Source organism: Nothoprocta perdicaria, unplaced genomic scaffold, assembly GCF_003342845.1.
Source record: "Nothoprocta perdicaria isolate Ctin4 unplaced genomic scaffold, notPer1 scaffold_141, whole genome shotgun sequence".
NCBI classification, from domain to species: Eukaryota; Metazoa; Chordata; class Aves; order Tinamiformes; family Tinamidae; genus Nothoprocta; species Nothoprocta perdicaria.
Window position 1 is genome coordinate 1,724,034 of NW_020454550.1, and position 23,454 is coordinate 1,747,487.

Consider the following 23,454-nt stretch of genomic DNA (forward strand, 5'->3'; position numbering starts at 1 on the left):
GAAATTGTATCTAGCTTTTAAAATATCAATTAATGTTTGAAATAGCAACATCAGAATGCAGGAGTCGTCCATCTAAATTAATATTCTGCCTCTAAGTAACTAAAACAAGTTTAGGAGAAAGGCAGAAATTATATTCTGCATTTGACTTATTGTGAAAAAAAATCAGTAGATTGTGAGTGAAAACAACTTAACACCAATAGCCATTTTTATTTGCTATCTGTTACGTATTTTAAACTGCAGAGATGCTTAATAAAATTATCAGCATATGCTTTAGTTCACTCTTCTATCCCTCTTCATAGCCTCTTGTGGCAATTACATTTTGCATAAGCATTTCACGTTGCATGGGCTAACTTTTTCAAACAAACGGATCATCCTTTTGAATATCTTTTCTTTAGAACACTTATCTTTCCTTTTCAAGGCAAGCTTTTGTTTTTAGCTTTTGCATACGTACATATATGTATAAACAAACACACATAAACCGAGGCCAAATCCTCACCAGTCATATTAAGTAGAGAGGTTAACAAAACTTCCCCAAAATGGGTTTTGAGGTGCAAAAACTGCAGGCAGCACTAAAAATTAAAGTTGCTGCTTTCTATTAAATTCATTTACATGGAATACTTTAATCAGTAAACCAGCTTGTTTTCTTCTTTCTTTTATCTTGCCAAAAAATCTCCATCTAGACATGTTTAATGATTTTCTGCTGCCAAGGATACAGGCTAGACACAACACAACATGTGCTTTGCATTTCCAATGTATTACGGCCTATTGATACACTAGCTAAGATTCATTTTAAGCAGCTCCAAGGGCTTTCATTCCCTTTAAAAGTCCGATGCCTTTGAAGAGTACGTGTGTCCTGGCTCACACGATAGAGCAGTGGTTTGATTTATATAAATATATATGTATGAAACAGAGACAGTACATACACAGCTCCATTGCAAATGYTCTCCTTCCTGTGGTGGTGCTCACGCAGGGCCGCAGCACAGAAATATCCTCGAGTTCCCAGCAGGGTCAGCGGGGCCCAGTCCAGAGAGCCCAAGGAACCTGCTAGGCCGGACTGGGCCCTGACCCACAGAGAGGGGGGAAGAAACAGCCTCAGTGTGATTCAACCTGGGTTTGGGGCATTTATCCTGGCGCATTCTGACAGACAGCACTACAAGTTTGGTAAAAAGAAGGATTACCCAGGAGATGTTCTTGTTTTGTTTCATTTTGTTTTTAAATAAAGGGAGTTCTAGGAGTTGACTACAGGTTTCTATGGGATAGTACAGAGTCCATGCAGACGTTATTTTCATTCAAAAACACTTAAATTTTAGCTTAATGTCCCTTGAACACTGTCTATCAGCTATCTTTGAGATACTGTTGACACTGAACCCTCACTTGTGTGAAAGCTCTGAAAAACGGCATCTTTCGGTTAATCCACATGTTCTGCTCTTGCACGGGCTGACGGTTGCCCCTGCATGGTACACGCTCGGTGTCTCTGTTTGGAAATGGCAGCCTGCACTTCATGCTGTTTGGCGTTTGTTCCGGCAGGCCTACTGTGACATGGAAACTGGYGGGGGCGGCTGGACGGTCATTCAGAAACGAGAGGATGGCAGCGTGGACTTCCACCGCACGTGGAAAGAGTACAAGATGGTAAGACCTACGTCCTCTGAAGCCTTAGTATTAACTCTCTGAAATCTGACACAATAAAGTAATAGTATAATCATGCCCTTGGACTGTAATCAGGTCCCCTAAGGAGTCTTTTTTCTTTCATATTCATTTAGAAACCTCAGGATTTTCTTCTGCCTTTTAATCAACTATTGCATGATCCACAGCTCCTAGTTATTTAACTGGGTCCACAGTTTTAAGTTACTTATATTTGTGTTTCTACTGGCCACTTGCTTCAAACCTACCAAKACTATCACTGATTCACTTTATTTCAGATTTCTGAATTCATGTTTGTTGAAATAAACTCTTTGAAAAACTATAGATGTTTCACTGTATCTATATAGTGAAGTGACCTGCTATTACACAGGAAAATTATTAGTTGACAGACTGAAACCTGTGGTACTTAGAAAGTGATAAAGTGATCATTTCAAAGTCAAAAGAAAAAACAAATGAAAGCTATTTAAATATACAACTTGAATTACAGGGATTTGGTGATCCTGCTGGCGAGTACTGGCTGGGAAATGAGTTTGTTTCTCAACTGACTAATCAGAAACGTTATGTTCTTAAAATACACCTGAAGGACTGGGAAGGCAATGAGGCTTATTCACTGTACGACCACTTCTATCTGTCTGGTGAAGAACTAAAGTACAGGTAAGCAGAAAAAAACAATCCAAATGAAAACATCTGGTGCTAATTATTTTAAACTGTTTAGTTGCATTATTTTTATTTCCCAATTTTATACCAATTACAAACATTTTAAAATTCACTCAGGAAAAAAATGCTTACTCCAATTTTCCCTTAYTGCCTATTTAGTTTAAAAACAWATATGTTTTTAAAGACAGCATGTACATTTTACTAGTGCACACACTAGTGCAATATTCTACACAASATGCTCCAAAGACAAAGAGGAGCTAATAGAGCAGCTGGCAATGTTCAAATTCGAGGGCGATAGAAACTTGCCTGAGCTGCAGAAAAAGGAGGTGAACAGAAAAGTGACCCATGTTCATGTTCCCCTCTGTGAAGGTAGATCCACACACGCATACTCTTTACATAGAGGGCAGTAACATCCATGATCATGTGTAATACATTCACATATGCAAAGTTCAGTATCAGCACAGATCTTTCTTTACTAAGGTCAAATTGTAACAATTCCCAACTTTAGCTAATGCTACGACAATTATACTTTGTAAAGTTAATTTCCACCATTTTTATTTGCATAAAAACAAAATAAAAACAAGGAATAACTTGCTCAGTTAATATTGCAAATTACATTTTTTTAAAAAAAGAAAGACTATTGAATCATGATTCTGGGAAATAAATGTGTTCCTGGAAAGTGGATAACCAAGGCAGACAATCCTGCATGATTTTCACATTACAGAAGCAGTACACTGAGTGCAGAGGTAATTTGGAGGTAATAATGTTCCCATCTGTGAAAAAGAAGCTAAAAGCAAAGCTCCAGCTCCACCCTTCTACAAACCTGTCATCTTTAACACCTGATTTTAACAGCCATATCGCTTACGCTGTCATCATTCTAGAAAATACTGGCACAGAACTTAATATTTTTCTAATGTTTGGTTAAAAAGGAATGAAAGAGCTTATCTGTTTTTTACAGTATCAGCGTCTACTGAAATGTATCCGCAGTTCATACTTCCTTGTATTACTCCAGACTCTCCGTAAATGCAGTAGATGATACAGTATGACTGGTTATCTCAGAAACTAGAGAGAAGCCTCCCTACCATGTGGTCTGGGAATATTTCATTATGTGAATCATATAAATTCATGGAGCTTTGATCRCTAGCAGCAATTCATTGTTAAGAAGGTCAAGAACTGAATTTTAAGAACTACATTCTATTAAAATAAAACTTTAACGAAGTATAAATAACATTTTGTACCAGCCATGGACAAAACTAGTACATTCTTCTCCTTTTGAAAGATRAACTCTTCATTCAAGTATTCAATAAAGAGCCACTTTCATTATAATAAAAAACAACAACGAAAAAAATTTGAATGCTGAAAAGAGCATGAGTTGGGTCAGAAAAGCAAAATTTCCTAAAAATATAGAGGGGAAAAAAAAAAAAACCCACGTTGGAATTGGTGTCACTTGAGTCCAAGTTCCTGCTCAGAGCAGGGTCAGCTAAGAGATCAGACAGGGTTGCTTAGGGAAGCCAGGCCTTGTGCAGCTCCATCCTTGGAGGATATCATCTGTCTTCACGGTGAAAATGTTTTTTCTGATCTCCAGTCCGAAGCTCTTGTTTCAATTTACACCTATTGCCTCTCATCCTCCTGCCATGAACCACCACAATTTCATGCTAGTTCAAGTTGGTACACAGTGAAAATCATGTGGATATCATGAAATAACTTAGATTCTGCTTCTCACACATACTGACTTAGTATTAATCGTGACGTGTCTTAATCATGACAAGTATCTTAAATTTCTGCATACCCATGTTACCTGCTTTCTATCCAAAATTTTTCACTTGTTAACTCTTTTAAATAAGGCTGTATACGGAGGAAAGCTTTGTATAATTTTCATAGGGCCTAGACCTTGCTAATTAGAATTTAAATTTTTCAAAATAGAGGTACAGAATGATATCAGAATGATAGGAGATTTATTTGAAAGGAACACTTTCAAAGGTTTTCCGCGATACTCTGGAATAGTGTGTGTAATCCTGTTCATTCCTGTTGAATATCTTCATGTTAAAATATTAAGAGTGTTTCTGGAATTTCTTCCATTTTGCCCAGTTTGGTAAACCTGGCCAAGGAGATTTCTATCCCACTGATGCTCCTTCTTTTGGGATTCCTGATGCCACACAGATGATATTTAATAACTGCTTAAGTTGTCACATGGGAAAAAATTCACTTTGTAGCAATAGATTATCACCTTCCTTTTCGAGGCATAGGGAGAAGTGCTTCTGCCTTTTCTGCAGCATCATTAACTACATTGGCATCTTTATTTAGGAATAGTCCAATGCAACTGTTAAAATTTCCTTTGTTTCCATTTTTTAAAAATTTATTCTCAGCTTCAATCATTTCCTAAGAGCTTTTTTTTTTGTGGGTTTTTTTGGTTTTTTAAATTAACAAGAATTCTAGTAGGTATATTCTGGAAAAAATATATATATAAATCTTTGAAAGATTTTTTTGAAAAAAATCTGAAGTGATCTAGTATTTTGAAAGATAAATTAATGAGTTCATTATTTTCATGCAGGGGATATATTAAAAGGTTTAAAGTAATCTGTTAAACTACCAAAGATACTCATGGTAAAACACTGGTTAAGGTGCTCTATGTAAAGCTATACACAGAACACTATAATGATACCTATCCTACAGTAAAGATCCCCTCCTTACTTTTATAGTAAGCAGAGAATTACATGTGAGATGAAGGCAGATTCAGGGGCAAGTTACTTCTCAGAAAGTCCTTAAACCAACCGAAAAGCTCTGGGGCACATAAGCTGCTTGACACAGAAAAGCAACTGGCCAAGAGCTGCTGTGGGCCCAGCAGGTTCAAGCCCCCCAGGGGGCCGCCGGGGCTCTGCGCTCTGCCCCACGGCAGCAGCCCCAGCTCTGTGACCACCTCCCGGCCAGGGCCCCGCATCTCTCCCCACGGAGGCTGCAGGGGCAGCTGGATCCGACCTGCAGCAGCCTCGCAGAGAGGTAACGTCCCGGGGGAAGTGAGAKACCTGAGACAGAATCTAATACTTTATGTCTATGAAAGATGTGAAAAAGAAGAGCAATTAGGGAGAAAATCCTAAAATACTAATTACAATCCTCTTATCCATCGTAGTTTCAAAGTTTCAATCACAGATTGTCACATTGAGTTAAYAGCAGAATAGGAACTGAAAAGAAGGAAAAACTCAATTAAGAAAGTTATCTGCACACAATTTATAGCATTAAGAAATTCTTCGTGTACATGAAAAATGTTGAGTTATCTACCTGCTCTCAAGTTTGTTCCAATAGAACTGGGTGAATAAAAAAAAACAAAAACAATCAGCTCTATTTAATTAAATGTTAAATTCTCTGTTCATTATAATAGCGCAGTGACTATTTCTGCTTGTATCAAAACATTACGTTCCAAAACAGTTTACAACAATACATTGACCAGAAGAGAACTCAATTATTTGAACAGGATATTTATTGCAAAAAAAAAGTTCATCATTATTTTGTAGATCAGCTGTCACTGACTTCCAGCTAATATTTGTTTTTTCCATTCTACAGGATCCACCTTAARGGACTGACTGGGACAGCAGGCAAAATCAGTAGTATAAGCCAACCAGGAAATGATTTTAGCACAAAGGATGCAGACAACGACAAATGTATTTGCAAATGTTCACAAATGCTAACAGGAGGTAGGAACGGTTTTAGTTTTCTCAGTCTTCCTATTTTTGCTGGCACTGAACTTGTCTGAGGGAAACAGTGGTAATTTTGACTTAGTAAATTTTACCTATTAAAGAAATCCACAACTCACAGATAGAAGGATTAGTGTGTTGACCTCAAAGGACAGGCTCTACCGTTTGACCAAGGTCAGTTACAACTGCATGTATGCGTGGGCAGAGAGGCAGGGAGCRGATCCAGTCTCTCCCACTGTGGTTCTAAGAAGTCTATAATTGTGGAACTAGCAYGAGCGAGAGCAGTTGTTCTTCAAAGGAATGAGATAGCAGATCTCCTGAAAAGTCTGAGAATTGCCCAGGACACCAAGCGGGTCAATGAAATGATTCCTGATTCTTTAGGCACAAGAACCTTCCCTAACTACTCAATGGCAAAAACTTTATATTGGCTCTTGAAGAAAACAAACAAAGACACAAAAAGCCCTTGCCTGCCATACACTGTGCAAGTCACAGAAGGGTCTAAGTATTTAACTACATATTTCAGTAAAAGTATTCAAGGGTAACACGTACATCTAACATACACCATAATATATGAAGTATGAACATTTTTCTAAAGACTGTTCACTTGCTACTGGAGTTTTTGGTGTTCTTTTCCTTACTCTTTGATCAGACGCTTTCTAGAATTCAAGAAGTCTAGAATTCCGTATTCTGATGTAATAAACATTGCTCCATAAATATGATTCCTCTTACTGTTATCATGTAAGCAGTGATTAAGCAATCGTATTAGTGGAAAGACAAAAGGCAGTTCCAACCAATTCAAAAGGATAATCGGATTACTGCCCTATAAAACAGGACACATATTACCGCCATCATAATAGAAATATAAAAATATTATCTTACTAATAAAAATAAATGTTCTTTATGACCCACTAACAGGTCAGGACCACAAAGATATAATATAAACAGCCTGCTTTTTTCTCATTTTCCTTCTTTCGCATGGATCTGATTGATTTGCATACAGAATGGAAACAGATAACAGAATTATCTAAAAAAATTGAGAGTTTAAATGTGTGAAGGACATGTTTAAACAAAAAGCTGATGACAGATAAAGAAGATCCAATATCCCTTAAGTTCAGGTTGAGATCTGATCTCAGATCGCCAACATTAATCTTTGATATTGATAATGAATCAACCTTCCCTAACAACTTCCCTGTCAACTTTGAAGTTCCATGGCTAACTTTGTATTACATAAGCTTCAAGAATATGCAGTTAATAAATGAATACAACTTCTTATCGAGCAACTATTTTATATTGACACTCTCACAAATCATAASTTTGAAAAAGAGGTTTTAGAATTCTTTCTAAAATTCCAAGAATTCTTTCTTGGACAATGTGTTAACTTCTCTTAAATTTACATGTTTCATGTATGTATGTATCAGTCCATGTAGGGACACAGTTTTGAAAACTACCTATGCTGATATTTTCATCTGCTGATAGATTATTTTTTGATGTTGCAGGATGGTGGTTTGATGCATGTGGCCCTTCTAACCTCAATGGAATGTATTATCCATTACGACAGAACAACAACAAGTTTAACGGTATCAAGTGGTACTACTGGAAGGGGTCAGGATACTCGCTCAAAGCCACAACTATGATGATTCGACCAGCAGATTTCTAAATGCTTTTGCATTCTTAACGTGAATTATGTATTGTATAGTCTTCAAGGACTTCATTTGCCGAGCACATCAGCACACATCTGCAACTTGTTTCCTTTTCAAGCCCAGAAACCGTGCGCCGGTTCTGAAGGGATCAGTTCATTCCCATTCCTGAACTGCAGAGCTTGCCCTATTCCTGTCTGAAGCATGAGCCTCATGGAACAAAGAATTGGCCAAAAGACTGAATAGAAGGAACATCCAAGAAACTGTCAGACAACTTAAAGGACTGTTGTGTTGATCATTTATGTATGTGTTAGTAAATAACTGGAACTGTGAAAAAATATCTAAAATAGTTTTAGCAATATGCCTTTTGCTTCCTCACTGAACTTTAAACATTACTCTAATATAAAACACTTAACTAGATCTAGATTTATTTATCTCTCCATTGTCATGTTTGCTGTTTATGTACATAAAAAATATACTGTGCTGTAATTAGAATGTATTCTTTAACTATGATGTAGTCCCCTAAACTTCTTATACTTATTCAGGGATTTTTTTTACAACAGCCTGTATTACTTAAGAAGGGAGAAATAGCATTTAAATACTTTGCATTCATTCTTGTGAAATACTATGCAAAAAAAGAAAAAAATACCATTTATTTCATTTTGAAAGTCTGAACTTATCACAGTCACTGTCTCTAAGCTATAAAAATCCCTACAAATTATAGTATATATTTCCTTATATTTTTTACAAAAGATTGCACTTTTATTTTCTTGTCATTTAACTGTAAAATAACTGATAAGTATTATATAAATTGAGACAATGGCATTAACACCAGATGTCCAGTTGTCTATGACAATCAATTATCACCTGGTGCTCTAGTTGATTTATACCTTTTGTAAAAGGAAGTTATCTAAAAAAATCTATGCATGTTCTTTGATGCAATTTGATTTATGCTCATGAATTAAGACAAAAATTGCTACATGTGAAAAAGAAAAAAAAAGTAACCTAAGGTCTTTTGTGTTTTTTTGTTGTTGTTTTGTTTTTTGTTTTGTTTTTGTTTTTCTGGTGAGGTTTGCACTTCCTGAAATTCTCTGTGAAGAAGGTAGGCCCTCAATGTATGATACGACATGAATAAATGACACCACTGGGTGATTGCTGCATTTTTTATTGTACATTTTAAAAATTAGCATTGTACACTGCAATTCAGATATAGAAGATACTCTTTATAAACCACACAAAATATAATTTTGTAGAAATTCCTCTCCAAATTAAATTCAGGTTTTGATTTTCATGCGTCATCTTAGCTTTGAAGCAATAATTTTGGAAATTCTGTTTCCAACAGATGACTGAATTAGTTTTAAGACAAGAAGGTATCTCACCCAAAGAAGAAAACAGAAACAACATGGACACAAAGCTGCAGGTAGCTTACTTACCAAAAGGTATTGTATCTTAAAAGCACTGCATTATTTTGACAAAAGGTAGAACACTCTTCATTTTGTACTCTCACCAGAGTTGCTGTCAATGAGTACCCTACCATTTGCAACACCATTATTACTTGCTGAAGTATGATGTCAGCAAGGTCAAAAGGTAGCAGAAAAAAAAAGTACTTCTAACATTACTTCGTGGTATGAGTTTAAATAAACTTTGTGAATGTAAATTAAAAGTCATCCTCCGAAGAATTGTATAATCTCGATATATTTAAGATGACCGTTTAATAACATTGTCCCCAAATCTCTGAACAACTTGATTTAATTATCCTTGCTCTGAGCAGGAGGTTGAACTAGACAACCTGCTGAGGTGCCTTCCGATCTAAATTATTCTGTATTAAATGTTATAACACTTAATATAAATCTTAGACTAGATCACTTATTTCCTGTTTTCTTTTTCCTGCATTTACTACAGAAAATACAACAGAAATATTTTAYATCCATTCATGCTCAAATAATAACTTTTAAAATAAGATCTGTTAGAGTAAAAAGAGAGTAACTCAAGGAGGAATGGCTAGAAAGGGAATAATCCCTTGGACACGGACACAGTCCCTCTGCACAGAAAGCAGACTGCAAGCAGAAGTGCTGCACCTTCTCAACACAACCAAAGCCTGCCTCAGTTCTCCCTTCTCACCCCTCTCAAGTCCTCACCCCCCCTTCTTCACCTGTAAGAATAAACATTATAAAGAGAATCTAARAAACCACCAGCAGGCCTCACTTCCAAAGAATGCCATGTAAAACAAAGCAGTCACTGATAACGTTCTGTGGTATTGGACAAGGCAGTTTCAGAAGAAACAGAAAATTAAACTACTTCTGCTTTCTGATTCTTGTTTGAATCTGAAGTACTGTGTTCCCCCCCSCTTTTCTGCTCCTTGTTTGCTGTGCACATTAAGCTTCATCATTCTTCAAGTATTCTTTAAGTATGCAAAAAAAGATCTACTCCCCATTTTAGAAAGAAATACATTATAGTAGATCATTAATTTCTTTGAGCTCATTTCAGAATAACTTGTACAATTTTCCTGTGTTTACAGATTATAATCAGTGAATAAAGTCCTCACCCTGAACATGTATAAATAACAAGTTCTTTTAAGTTAATAAAACTAAAGCAAAAGAGAACTTCAACCCACCCTTASCTGTTCTTTCTTAAAAGCATCTGTGAAACTTTGAGAAACGAAAAGCAGATAAAAATACATTTACACAGCTGCTACAGTGCAAGAAAAACTGTTAAGTCTTCCTGATAAAATTATCAGAGCTGTTGACCAACAATCTGGTAAAATTCTAGTTGTTCAAAGTCAAAAAGAAAATTTCTGTTTAATCACAACACCTGGATATATCCTAGATCTGTATTTAACAGAAACAACTTCCCTCCTCCCACTTGRAAAGCCAGCAACCATTCCCCACAGACCCACTTCTGTGCTCGTTCACTACTTGAGAATGAGCAGTCAGCGTGGAAGAAATGCTCCATTTTACTCAGTCTTAGAAACTCCCAGTGATTTTACATTCACCAAGCCATTTAAGGGAGAAATAGCATAAGCAATAACTGGAATGAAAATAYTGAGTCCACAACCTGCTATATCTTCCTATTATGTGATAATATGCCTCTCTACCTTATACACAAATACAGAGGGGAATAAAACATGCCATGGGTAAATTAAAGGGCATTTTTTTTCTAGTAAGCTTTCTTATTCACCATCTATTTACAGGGTCAATCATTTTCTAGAGAAATAAAAAGGAAATAAAAGACAATTTAACTTACAGGAGCAGCAGGAAAGTTGGATGATAGCTCATAAGGTTCCTCTGAGATCCAGTGACCCAATTCCAAAGACCACAGAACCTAAAATAAATCAAGTGGTAAGTATAACTCTCATAACCTCTAGAGTAGTAAACTTTCTGAATGTGTAGTAAGAATTAAGAGTGTGGTTACAGTATTTGTTTTTTTACAGAATGTTTTTTATATTTTGTTTACCAAAACTAAATGATTTCCCAAACCCTCTCCACAAAATTAAGCAATTAGAAAGTCACAGATTTTACAACAGAAACACAACATTGCACAGAACTGCGGAGTGCACCCAGCGCAAGCTTGCTGAGGATAGAAAGTTGGTACCAAAAGGTTGTGCTGCCCTTCAGAGGGACCTTGCCAGGCTGGAGAGATGGACAGTGAGGAACCTCATGAAGATGAGCAAAGGGAAATGCAGGGTCCTGCACCAGGAGCGGAAAAACGCCAGGTACCAGCACAGCTGAGGGAGAGCAACTGGGAGAGGAACTGGAGAGCACAGCTGCTGGAGAGGAACTCTGTGGACACCAGCTGACCATGAGGCAGCAGGGTGCCCTCGTGGCCAGGAAGGCCAATGATCTCCTTGGGCGCGTTAGGAAGAGTGTGGCCAGCAGGTCGAGGGAGGTGATCGTCCCCCTCCACTCAGCCCTGGCGAGGCAACATCTGGATTGCTGTGTCCAGCTCAGGGCTGCCCAGGACAAGAGAGACATGGTGCTACTAGAGAGAGGCAATGGGCATAAACTGAAGCACAAGCAGTTCCACGTAAGTATRAGGTAAAAAAATCTTGACTGTTGATGGGTGCAGAGCTCTAGAACAAGTTGCCTAGAGAGTTTGTGGAGTCTCCATTTCTGGAGATACCTAACTTGGCTGGATGCATTCTGTACTGTATGATTTTKGTGACCCTGCTTATGTGGAGTAGGGGTAGATGATTGCCAGATGTCCTAATGTCAACCATTGTGTGATTAAAGATACTAAAGTCATAGTGGCTTGTGGGGAGCTACAGTTGTCAGAAATCTTGGAAGCCAGGATAGTCAAAAAGTTAACTTCTAACGCAGCRCAGGACATTGTTGGCCGCCTTTGCCATGAGGGTGCATTGATGGTGATCAACTGGTGGTTAATGGGGACACTCCAATCCTTCCGTGCAAAGTTACTTTTTGAGCAGGTCAGCCCTCAACCTGCAATGGGCTTAACCCTTCCTTGGTGCTGAACTTTCCCTCTGCTGAATTTCAGGAGAAATTTCTGCCAGTTTCTCCAGCCTGTTGCGGTCCTCCCAAGGGCAGCACAGCCCTCTGGCTTATCAGCTCCCAGTTTCGCATTATCTGCAAACTTGCTGAAGAGGCACTTCACTCCCATCCCATCTTCCGTGTCACTGATGCAGAGCTGCACCAAAGCCCAGGGGATTGCACGAGCAACTGSAATTATGAAAGCACTGCATATAACCCAAATTACATATGGAAATCAGCCTCTAAAGAAAAGCAGTTCCAATTTATTCTCTCCTGTCTCCTCTTAGGTCAATGGTGCATATTCTCTTCTACATATAGAACAYGTTCTAGATTACACAAAGTTGTCTAGAAATGCAGAGCATTGACAGTCTAGAAAATACATAATCATTTGACTTGAGCTTAGCTCTGAGATGGTCATGATCCTTGCAGAGCAGCTGTCCTAAGACTTAGATTTCTGCAGCTCCCATGGGGCCATCACAAGATGGGTAACAACTTTAACGTTCACTGATATTATTCCCTCCATGTGGCCCACTCAGATTTACAAACTGAAAACTGAGGGTGTGTTAAGGCATTCCCTCTGCCTGCCACAGAAATGGCTCTCTAGCATATCAATATATGAAGAACAAATGAATATTGTAGGTATTGTATTATCCTTATTTGTAGGATTCTTAACTCATTTTATCTACTATTTGGAATGGTTATATTTTCAATTACTGAAATACAGTGTTTTCCTAAGACTTTCTAAAAATATTACATCTGGGATTTTTCTCAGTTTGTCTTTTAAATTATTCTTGAAAGCAATTTATCATTATATATAACAGCCAGTAGGCTATAATATATATTATTATTATATATAATTTATCATTATATATAGCAGCTAGTAGACTATAATATTTATATATATATATAAAGTGCTCAGAGATAATGCCTTGGGGAGTAGAAAACAATGTCTTCATGAAAAATGTAAAAAARAAGTTCCTATCATGGCCTAACCTTGAGCCTATACATTTTCCTACTAATTTCCTACTAATAGTTTTAGTTCTGAAACACAGAAACATTCGAATGAAAGAGGAGTTGATTTTCTCCCCATTGGCCTAATCAGTGTCAGCTGAGCAATAAAGTCAGCAAAACAGCTAATAAGAGTGGCAAATTCTTTGCAGTATCACACAATTTGGCAACTTGCCCTTCTAGAGATATTTGAGCTCTCTTTTCTATAGCTCCCACTCATTTGGCAATCCCTAATTATGATTCTAATAACTATTCCTATCTGCTAAAGAGAGAGCACGATTCATGTACTCACAAAAAAAAAAAAAGAAAGAAAAATCACACTCCCCAATACCCTGCTGTTTAAGCACTAAGTAGCATTAAGTGCACAAGGATATGCCACTCAAAATAAATATATTGAATATATGGAATTAGAAGATAACTCCTTGTGTTTTGTGTAATTCTTTCTCTTGGAATCACATTTTGCCTAAATAGTTCTCTAGCCATTTCAGATAGATCCTGTCTGTTCCTTACTGCTAGCATAGTCATGCATTATTAAATTAAGTCATTATCCACCATAGAAAAAGCTGAATTTCATTGGTGCATAAAATATTCCCACATTTGATTTACAAATTTTTTTTTTTCTTCTTTTGGATGAAGATGCCATATAAATTTATTTATTATTATGTATCATTTAAATTCTAGAATTTTTGACCAATAAAATTTGGGAAGCATAACAGTATAATAGATATTAAGATTATATATTTTAATATAGATATTAAACACTATATTTATCTTTTACAGTGGTGCAGACTACATAACATGATTGTAGACTTAACAGATTGATTATAATCCAATATTGATTTTTCAAAAAACATAAGACCATCTTAGAGCAGCTTTCTACAAAGAACTTTTTCCCCAAATTCTATTGCTACAAGAAGCAACTTGCAAACTGAATTTTTAAAGCAATCTCATAATTATCAGGAAAAAGATCTATATTCTTTGGTCAAAAGTAGTTTATGCTTTATGACTTTTAGGAAAAACAACCACCTCTTACACAGGCTGCTGCAAATTTGGTACTTTGTGTGACCACGGAAATGGTGTTTTACTTGTGTTCTTGTGTTGGGGGTGGGTGGAATCATGCTCAGTTTTGCAGACTACTGAACAGCAACAGCTTACAAAAATCCTGAGAATAAAATGTTTACTTTCAGAAAATACACAATTCAATGTTTCAAAATGCAACAGCTGTACAAAAGGAGAAACTATTTCTGTAGTCATTATCAGCATACCAAAGAAAAAAGTATGAGTTAGGAACACTAATAAAAATGACTTTTTTTTTTTTTTTTTTTAAAGAGAGCATTGAAACACAATGCATTATTCTTTGTAAAGCAAATACAATATCTCTTAAAACATTCAGTTAAGACTATAACTTAAAGTTTAACATTTCTAAAGGTGGTATGTATATATTTTAAAACTAAACATAAGTACAGAAATCTGCCAGCTTCATACTTAACAGCTTTACACAGGTATTGCAAATAAAAGAGAAGCTTATTWGTCCAAGACATTTCTCTTTTAATCACACAGCAAAAATGAACTTTCACAGAACCAACAAAATTGTAGCTTTTCATGCAGTTTTTTAGAGACAAGCTTTATGAAGACTGTTTCTTTGTAAATAAATCTTGAGCAGCACCAGATGTACCGTGCTCCATAATATATACCTCATGTCTGCAGAGCAACCAAAATGTCATCTGCACCAAGAGTAACTGGCAAACAACCCAAGTAGATTAAAAAATAACCCCCAAAGTTTAGTTATGTTTAAATAATCTCATTTCATTTTACAGGCCAATTTTGCAGTAATAACTTCKATCAATCCTTGCAGTATTTACAGAGTCTTGTTTAGAAATGAATTTTGTTTATTTGAACACAAGATGGATTAGTGCCTGTCTATCATGGGTCTGGAACTGCGTACAGAGGCACTTTATCTACTTTCTTAGATTAAAAGGAAATTAGATACAGAGTTCATGAACAGGTCCTGCAGTAAATAATTAGGTTATCACTCACTAAAACACTCAAAGTTYTCATGAACACAGAAAAGGTTGCTTCTAATTTCAGGAAAGATGTTATCAAACTATTGTCATAGCAACAGAAAAAAAACCTTCAAAACCCTGTAATACCAACATAAGATATCAATATTCTTGAGTGAACTACATTTTCTTACTAAGCCACTAATTCTTCTATTCAAATAATTCTTTAGAATGTGGAGAAGGAATAAGGAAAAGCCTTAATTCTTAAGAATATATGAACTATTTATACTGAGAGAAATTACTTGGAAGTCTTCAAGCTTGTATAACAGTTACAAGAGAAGACTTAACTGAAAACATAATTGCCAAGCAGCAGAGCATGGATCAAGCATGGATGCCAGACCCTGGAAAATTGGAAGTCAGCAGAATAAAGCAGGTAACATTAAGACAGGGTATATTTGATATTTAATACTGCTACTAAAACTGAGTCTAGCTGGTCGTGGAAGACATAGGGAAGGAAGAAAGAGAGGGAGGAGGAAAATAGGATGAATATAGGTTGCTGGGTGGACCTATTATTACATTCTTAAGAAAAGTTTTCCTTTGGCTTTGGACTCCATACTAATACTGGTCACTCCTCGTTACTTCTTCCTTACCTGTGGGCTACTTTATCTAACTCAGCAGSAGGGGACTGAGCTTCAAGAAGTGTCCTGCAGATTTTAAGACTAGAAGTAGCACCAAGTTTTCCCTTGCAAATTCTATCAGCTATATTCCAATTTCCACATTATGTAAGTGTCCGAAAACACACCTTTTAGATGCTCATTTTTTTCAGGCCTCTTACTCATCCAGTTAACAAACTGAATGATCATATGGTATTTTTACTTGAAAAAAAATCTATCTTGAAAGGTAAAAGGACTTCTATGAAAACTGAATGTTTAACTGTGAATATGAGTTTTCTCCAACATTAGCATCTGGAGAGAACATTAATTAAGGTGTTTTTTTCCCTCCCTCCCAAAAAAGAAGAAAACAAAAAAGATACTGCAGCCTAATTCCCCTCCACATAAAAGTCAAAGGGCAATAGCAAATAAGGAACACTTCAGCTTCTTGGAGTGTTCAGATCTTCCATAAAACAAGTTTCACCACRCAAAATGAGTGGGTTTTATTTACAAAGTACTAATACTATCAAACAGACCACTATTTTAAGTATCCAATTTGAAATATTTTACCAGTTAGAGTACTCAMGTTAGGATTAACTACACTATAGAAAGGTATTTAAAAAGTTCGGTAATTGAGCATTAATAGAAGGGCAAGATTATTTCCCTCAAATGAAATTCTCCTGACTCTCTTTCTATAGGAGTCCTCACGGTTATAAGTAAGGCTTCTTCTCTGGTAAGTATTCAATCACATAATAAAAGTAAAACACTGCAAAATTATGCCAATGATCAATAGAAATAAGACAAGAAAGTTCTTATTATACAAGATAATAAAGTAACAAAATGCATGTATTAACCAGATGCTTAACCAGACTAGGATTTTTTTCTTTGAAATCCAAAGCCACATTTTCCAAAAAGCCTCAACAAAATAATTGCTAATTATCAGTGAGATTTGTAATGGAGCTCTAACCAGCCTCAGTGAAAGATAGCTCTACAAAAATGAATAATAGCCATATTGACACATTATATAGTGAATACTTATGAATAGATTTTTAAAAATCTTGTCATTTAGAGAACTAAATTAATTTTTTCGTCCAGATTMTTTTCATGCAGCTCTCCTAAGCTTCCAAACATTGTCTAGACATCAGATCAGTAAAAATGTGGGAAGACAACTCCAGGATTTGAGCCAATAATACTTACAGGAACCATTTAATCTTTGAAACTGGTTCCGCTAATTTATTGGTATTATATGAAAGATCAAGTTGACCCTGTGATGAGTCCAATGGTATCCSCATAGGAATTAATTCAAAGCAGAAGAGAATTTGGCTTCACTACCAGTCAATACTGGCTTGGCAAAGAGCACACTGATGTTTTCACCACAAATTGGTTCAAAAAAATGACAAGTCTGGCAGCGCATAAAACAAACGATGAAACTCCAAAACACCAATTATCAGAATACTGACTGCCCGCTGCACAAAGATAGGAAAACCCAAAGGATACCAGAACAGCCTCTTCGGATAACTACACATACAAGTCCAACTTTTCCACACTGGTTTAGACAGACATTTTGTAAACAAAAAGGTATCAATATTTATTTTATTTTCAGTCAAATAATTAAATTTTAAGGTATTCTGAGAAAAAAATTATTCTACAACCCTTTTCATACAAGATGGAATTTTTATGGAAATAGCTGTTCAGCAGCTATGTTTTACAACTTTGGGAACATGAAGAAAGCAGACAAACTGCAGCCTGTAAGGTCACAGTAAATGGTTGGCAATTGACTTGTATAATCACAGGGAGTAATTCACTACATTAGCTTGGCTTTACAGGAACCGTCTGGTAACTTTATGTGGTAGTTCATAGGAATTTTTAAGGATATACAACATTTTTTTGATCCAAATATTTGTTAAAAAAGGGTTTCACCTCTGCCCAGCAAAAYATCCAGTAATCCCTCTATATTTTTCCTCTGCCCTGTATTGCATTTGAGCAAAACTACATTTCAAAACAGAAGTGTATTAAATAAGCAGCAACATCAACAACCTGATACATTATTCTATTCAGAATCCATACCTTGGATAACACCAGAAATGGTTTATCTAGGCACTAAGCTCTCCAGAAATAATGCATGTGACATTTTTTATCACTCTGCAACAAGTATTGATGCTTTAGGTGTTTCCACATTGCCCACATTGCCAGTACAAGAATACATTGGTTAGATTTAGGAGTAAATGACAGTCAGTCACGGTAACACGGAGCTTCACAGAGGTAAGTTCCTCTAGCTGAGCCATTCAAGTAGGTAAGCCCAASATGCACTTGCTTAGATAGCTGATATTTCAGATGCATAAAATAAGTTTGCTTCGTTCTATAGTAAAATTAAAGTGTATTTCTTACCCAGTCGAAAGAAACAATCCAACATCCACGAGCAATTCCTAGCATAACGTTCAGGGTGCGACGAGGACTCCCTGCAACTACGTGACTTGTTGTATCACACACGTTATCCGAGAACAAGAAGTTYCCAAGTTTATTCACTACTTGAATTATAGTATTTTGTTTTCTAAAAAGAAGAAAAAAAAGAAAAAGGAAAAGCATATAATATTGAATATACATGATTACAAAACCTGATCACATACAGATTCAGTTTCTAGARTTTATCTTATAAAAGTTCTTTTAGAACTTTTAGAGTTTATCTTATAAAAGTTCTGAATTTATCCTGCCTGCCTAAAGAGAAGATATTTGAACTAGAAACTATCACAGCTTGTGCACAATAGCTAGCACAACAGAGTCTCATTTGCAGTTGCTTCCCTGACTACTCTCATTAAAAATACTGCTGTGAAACAAACGGTACTGAATATTACTGGACTATATATTATTCCATTTTCACTTGATGTTTTAACTTGACATATCCTATGAGKTTTTTTTTCCACAGATAAACCCATAGAGAAGCTGACCTTTCCTAGGCCTGTTCAGGTGACACATTTTCATTCTTAGCAATGTTTCTGACTACAGAAAAATCTTTAAAATAAAAGGTCCCATACAACTAAGAGCTAAATGTAACACAAATTACAGTGAAGAATCGTGAGTTCAGTTGAGTCAGCTAAGAAAAACTGCAGCACACAAATTTACAGCAAAATTTCACAGAACTTGTGCTTCAGTAAAACAGGCAGTTACTGAACCAGCAAGCAGCAATTAATGTAAGCACTGCATCATTAAACCATCAAACTAACATATCTTGTAACTTAAATATTAATGAGCCTCCTTTATCATTGTAGCTACTTGGTAGTAGCTTTTGGCTACTTTTGACCCGTTTGAACATCATTGGCTTTTGTCTGTTGGCCTGTACTTTGGAGGAATATTTTCAGTTGCTTAACTCTTTGAGCAGCACTTCCTTTCCTGTCCCCCACTAACCGGCTGATGGATGCCTACGACTCGAGACAGTCCAAAGCACTATCTGAATGAAAAAGTTCTGAAGAACAGCAACTGTTATCATTAGACTTTAAAAATATGTAATGAAACAGCAACTGTTTATTAAGTAACACATCAAACATTCTTTCAACAAAATATTTTCCCCAACTCTGGCAGCATTTGTTCTCCTTTTTTAATGCAGATCACCACCTCTGGCTTTCTGCTACTCCCATCTACATTACAGCTATTATCTTGAGCTCCCTGACAATGATAATGTATTGCATGATTTGAGAAGTGCAGTTATAGTCTCTGTGTTATTAGTATCCATTTTATTAGACTAAAAGTACTATTAGTTTTGCTTCTGACCTATCGTAGACTTGACAAATRCTACTGACAATCACTTACAAAGAATTTTTTAAAAGGCAGCCGGGGGCTCCTTCTTAGCGCCCACATCTGCGCAACTGCCATGATTTAATTATTTTTCTTTAAACCTGAAATATTTTGTACAAACATGTGGAGTTTTGAAAAAGAATTCAGACACTGAAATGAGCAGAGTATGAAATATGAAATTGTGTTTTTGTTGGATGTTCTTTATTTTCTAAGAGTTTTAAGAGAATGATAAGACCAAGCTAGAAAAAATATTAACTCCTCTCCAAATATGCAGTGGCAGCTGCTCCTAATGTTTTGCAACTAGAGCAGCTAAAACGTCTAAAGTTGATATTTCTTCAGCAACTATTTATGTGAAAGAAACACTTCAAACTGATGTTTTAGATCATAATGGCATTTTTTATTAAAATAATTGAAATCTGTGTGGAAAAGAAAATTCTTGGGCTAAAAGCCTGAACCATTTCTCTCATAAAACTCAACATCTTATGCTTCCTTCAGAACAATTCACAACCTGCTTAAAATTTTTGGTTTTATTACCTTCAAGCCCTATTGAGCTCACCTGTGGAAAAACTACTTCTGTCTAGATCAAAACACACAGGCACACATTCAAGTACCTACACAGCRTATAGAATAACAAAATATGGTTGTGTGTTTTCAGCTAGAAGGCAGAATGAAGTCAGATATTTTAACACATTAAATTTAACGACATTCAAGYTGAAGTTGTAAGCTGAATGAAGGGTGAAAATGTTTGGTACTTACTCGGCAGACATACTTGTCATAACTAGTGTCCTTGTTGGCTAGAGATGTGAAAAAGAAAACACAAAAGAAAATCAAACATCTGTAGCTTTCTGAGAAAAAAAAACTTAAATAATGAAGCATTTCATTAAAAGAATTGAATCACTTCATACTTAGAGCGTCAGCTGGCGCAAAGGCTGTGCTAGCTAACACACTAAAAATGATAAACTTCAAGGATATGGAAAGAAGGGAGCCTCTCCATCACATCTGGTATCAAATTACCCAATAGACAAAAACAGGAGTGGAGCTTTTCACCAATGAGATAAAAACAAAGCAAACGCTTTCCAGCCACAGATGCCACTGGAAGTTTTGGGTCTTTCCAATGGGTCTTTCCCATTTCTCTTCCCTGTCCTGCCTATTTCCACAGCTGCAGACAGAAAGTTTCCAGAAACTCTCCTAAAATCCAGTTTCCTTTGAATTCATGTATTGAGCAGAGAGCTCAAAATATTTTGAATTGACTTATAGCCAGTAGCACAGGCCAAAAAAGGACTCGAGAGGCAACCAGCTCTGCTCAGTAATGAATCCCAGACCTGAAGATAGAAGCTACTCTAATACAACTCTATTCCTCCTCTCTTATCAGTACCAAACCATATTCTCCATTAAGCATTCATGCAATTTGTCACATTTGAGAAGAACTGACTTAGAATTAGCTCTGCAGACTASTAGCCTCTCATTTATACCATGACTATATAGGTCTTCAACATATGAAAAATCTTTGCATAAATAAACCACAATTTAGATACTCTTGACAGGTCAGACATTGAAAACTGGTGCTTATACATGCTAGTATTTCCTCCTTTGCAGCAATGCTTTGTTCCAAAGACACTTCAATCAAAAACATCATACAGTGCCAGTAATATTTGGGGGTGAGGAGGGAATCTCTTCAACACCATGTACCAACTAATTTCACCCTGAAATGGGTAGGTCATAATGTCGTAACACACAAAAAAAACAAAAAAAAAAACAAAAAAAAGAAATTTACTTAATCTCCTAAAACTTTAAAGGAACGTAGGGGAACCGAGAGCTCATGACTACACTAAACATGGCTTTAAAACATGCTCTTCTCTACTCCGTTTTTCTAGGCTCAACTCAAATCTGCAGATTGCTTCAGCATCACCCTGATGTTCTCCTTCAGTACCTGAGGTAAAGCCTCACTGTCATCTGAATAAAGCTCTTCGGCTAAAAGTCTGGAATTAATCCACACAAATAACTATACTATACACCTGGGGCCATCGTATTGCACCTGCTCTCCACTTAGGTCCTGATGCACCTGCTTAGTTGAAGGAATATGCAGAAAAGCATCCTTGTTTGCAACTGAAATATTGAAAACAAGCTAATTGATGGCTGAAACTTTCGCTAACAAAAGCATTACTCTAAGAAAGGCCATAAATTCAGCTTCAGATCTTAYAGCTGCTTCATCAGGTTCAGAGCAGATACATTTGCGACCAGCATCTCCTTAATAGTCATCCTCAAGGTGGCCAACAGGCTGGATTCACATAAAATGGGAAACCCACAGACTGTCCTGACACTACCCTCAATTATCAGCTTTTATTCAGACAACACACAGCATCAAGAGTACAGACTGTGAATAGTCTGTAYCTCTGTGCAAGTGTCCTCAAGGCTCCTGCTCTGCTAGAGCTCCCTCAAAAACATCAAAAGCGCAGGAATGCAGAGGGAGGCACACAAGAGGTAGAGGCCGGTATGCACTTAACCCAAACTGTTATTCCATCTTCCTTCCGAGAGGTGTAATTTTAGCAAGGCAGAGGTCATTTGCTAAGCAGACAACATTTTGTTTTAATGCTTCAATAAAGACAACCAGTCTTTTTTAAGATAGTTACCTACCCATTAGAAAAATCGTCCAAACTATGCCTTAATTTTCAGTTATAAATCTTGGTAATTGCCTTTTTTCTTTGCCTATACATTTTTCTTCTACACAGCTTGTGCCTGTTTTATTTTACATTTTGCTTTATTGCAAAATATTGATTTAATATTTTCATTTCTGAGTAGCACRAAGACATCTGGTTATCATCATTATGAATTCTAATGCACATTTGTAGCAGGATCACTATTAATAAAACACTAAAGAAGGTGGTATTAAGTTAAATGGTTTTTATTTATAATTAATCCCCAACTACTAAGAAGCTATATATTTGTACTTTAAATCAGAACATGTTTCTGAATTAGTTTTTTAGCTCTGGAATGTGGACCTTTATAAACTATATACCTATAGAACATTCACATGTTTCAGCTTTTCTTTTTCTATTTCTTAGAAGTATTCTTGCATTAGTATTTCTTTTTGGAGTCTGTCAACAAACAAATTCTTCCAAGTCATATGAAATACAAACCATGTATTTCAATACCTCAAAGGAAATMATATTTCTCAACCCTCTCAGTATTTAAACACTGTAGTATTTCCTGTATTTTCACTGACCTACACCACAAAAGAGAAATCCAACCTTAAAATGTGTTCTTTGCTACTGCTAATTCTCAGTAGGTGTTTCTTGGAGCTCAAGGTCAATAAAAAGAAAATCATATTGTACAAGCAGCTTTTCAGAGAGTGACTTCAGGTTGTTCCCCTAGGAATACCATGAATGACAAAATGAACTAAAAAAGTGACTAAAACAAATGTCTTTCCAGGCTAATTCTCAAGAATAAAACATATCCATATAMGGACTTACTTGATAGGAATTAATGTTTTACATTTGCCACTGCTTAAATTCTGCCCTATATAAATTAGATCCTATTTTGTCTTTGGGAAAGTCCCCAGACCTTGGATTCTTTTATGTATTTATTTTTCTCCAAGAAAGGGTATTAGGCAATACAAGCAACTTATGTGTTGCTCGCAAACAGTCCTTTAATGTGCAAAGTATTCCATGACTTACTGAAGTTGACCAGTATCCCAAAGGGAACAATCTTCAGCATTTTCTTACACACACACTRTAACAGCATAAAAAGATCTTCACCTTTAGGACGCAGTGAGATATCCTGTACATTTTGGCCCTTATGCCAGACAGCAAAGATTAGGAGGAGGGGAGAAAAGTTGTGTGTGTGTAGGAGTTATTGAGGATACAAAAGCATCATTCCTACCCATTTCATACCGTTTCAAC

General features: G+C 36.3%; 2 protein-coding genes across 2 annotated transcripts in view; one reads left to right on the forward strand and one right to left on the reverse strand.

Annotated features, from left to right (window-relative positions):
- ANGPT2 (angiopoietin 2) overlaps positions 1 to 8,563 on the forward strand; it is a 42,900-nt gene extending 34,337 nt beyond the window's left edge. The window contains exons 6-9 of the mRNA XM_026034278.1: positions 1,528 to 1,629; positions 2,129 to 2,295; positions 5,857 to 5,987; positions 7,484 to 8,563. Coding sequence (XP_025890063.1) covers positions 1,528 to 1,629; positions 2,129 to 2,295; positions 5,857 to 5,987; positions 7,484 to 7,644 — 561 coding nt within the window. The 3' untranslated portion in view covers positions 7,645 to 8,563. The remainder of the gene's footprint in view (positions 1 to 1,527; positions 1,630 to 2,128; positions 2,296 to 5,856; positions 5,988 to 7,483) is intronic.
- Positions 1 to 23,454, reverse strand: part of MCPH1 (microcephalin 1) — a 117,538-nt gene that overhangs the window by 67,185 nt on the left and 26,899 nt on the right. The window contains exons 10-12 of the mRNA XM_026034302.1: positions 20,312 to 20,349; positions 18,155 to 18,317; positions 10,868 to 10,945 (exon numbers count right to left, since the gene is read on the reverse strand). Of these exons, the coding sequence (XP_025890087.1) occupies positions 10,868 to 10,945; positions 18,155 to 18,317; positions 20,312 to 20,349 (279 nt within the window). The remainder of the gene's footprint in view (positions 1 to 10,867; positions 10,946 to 18,154; positions 18,318 to 20,311; positions 20,350 to 23,454) is intronic.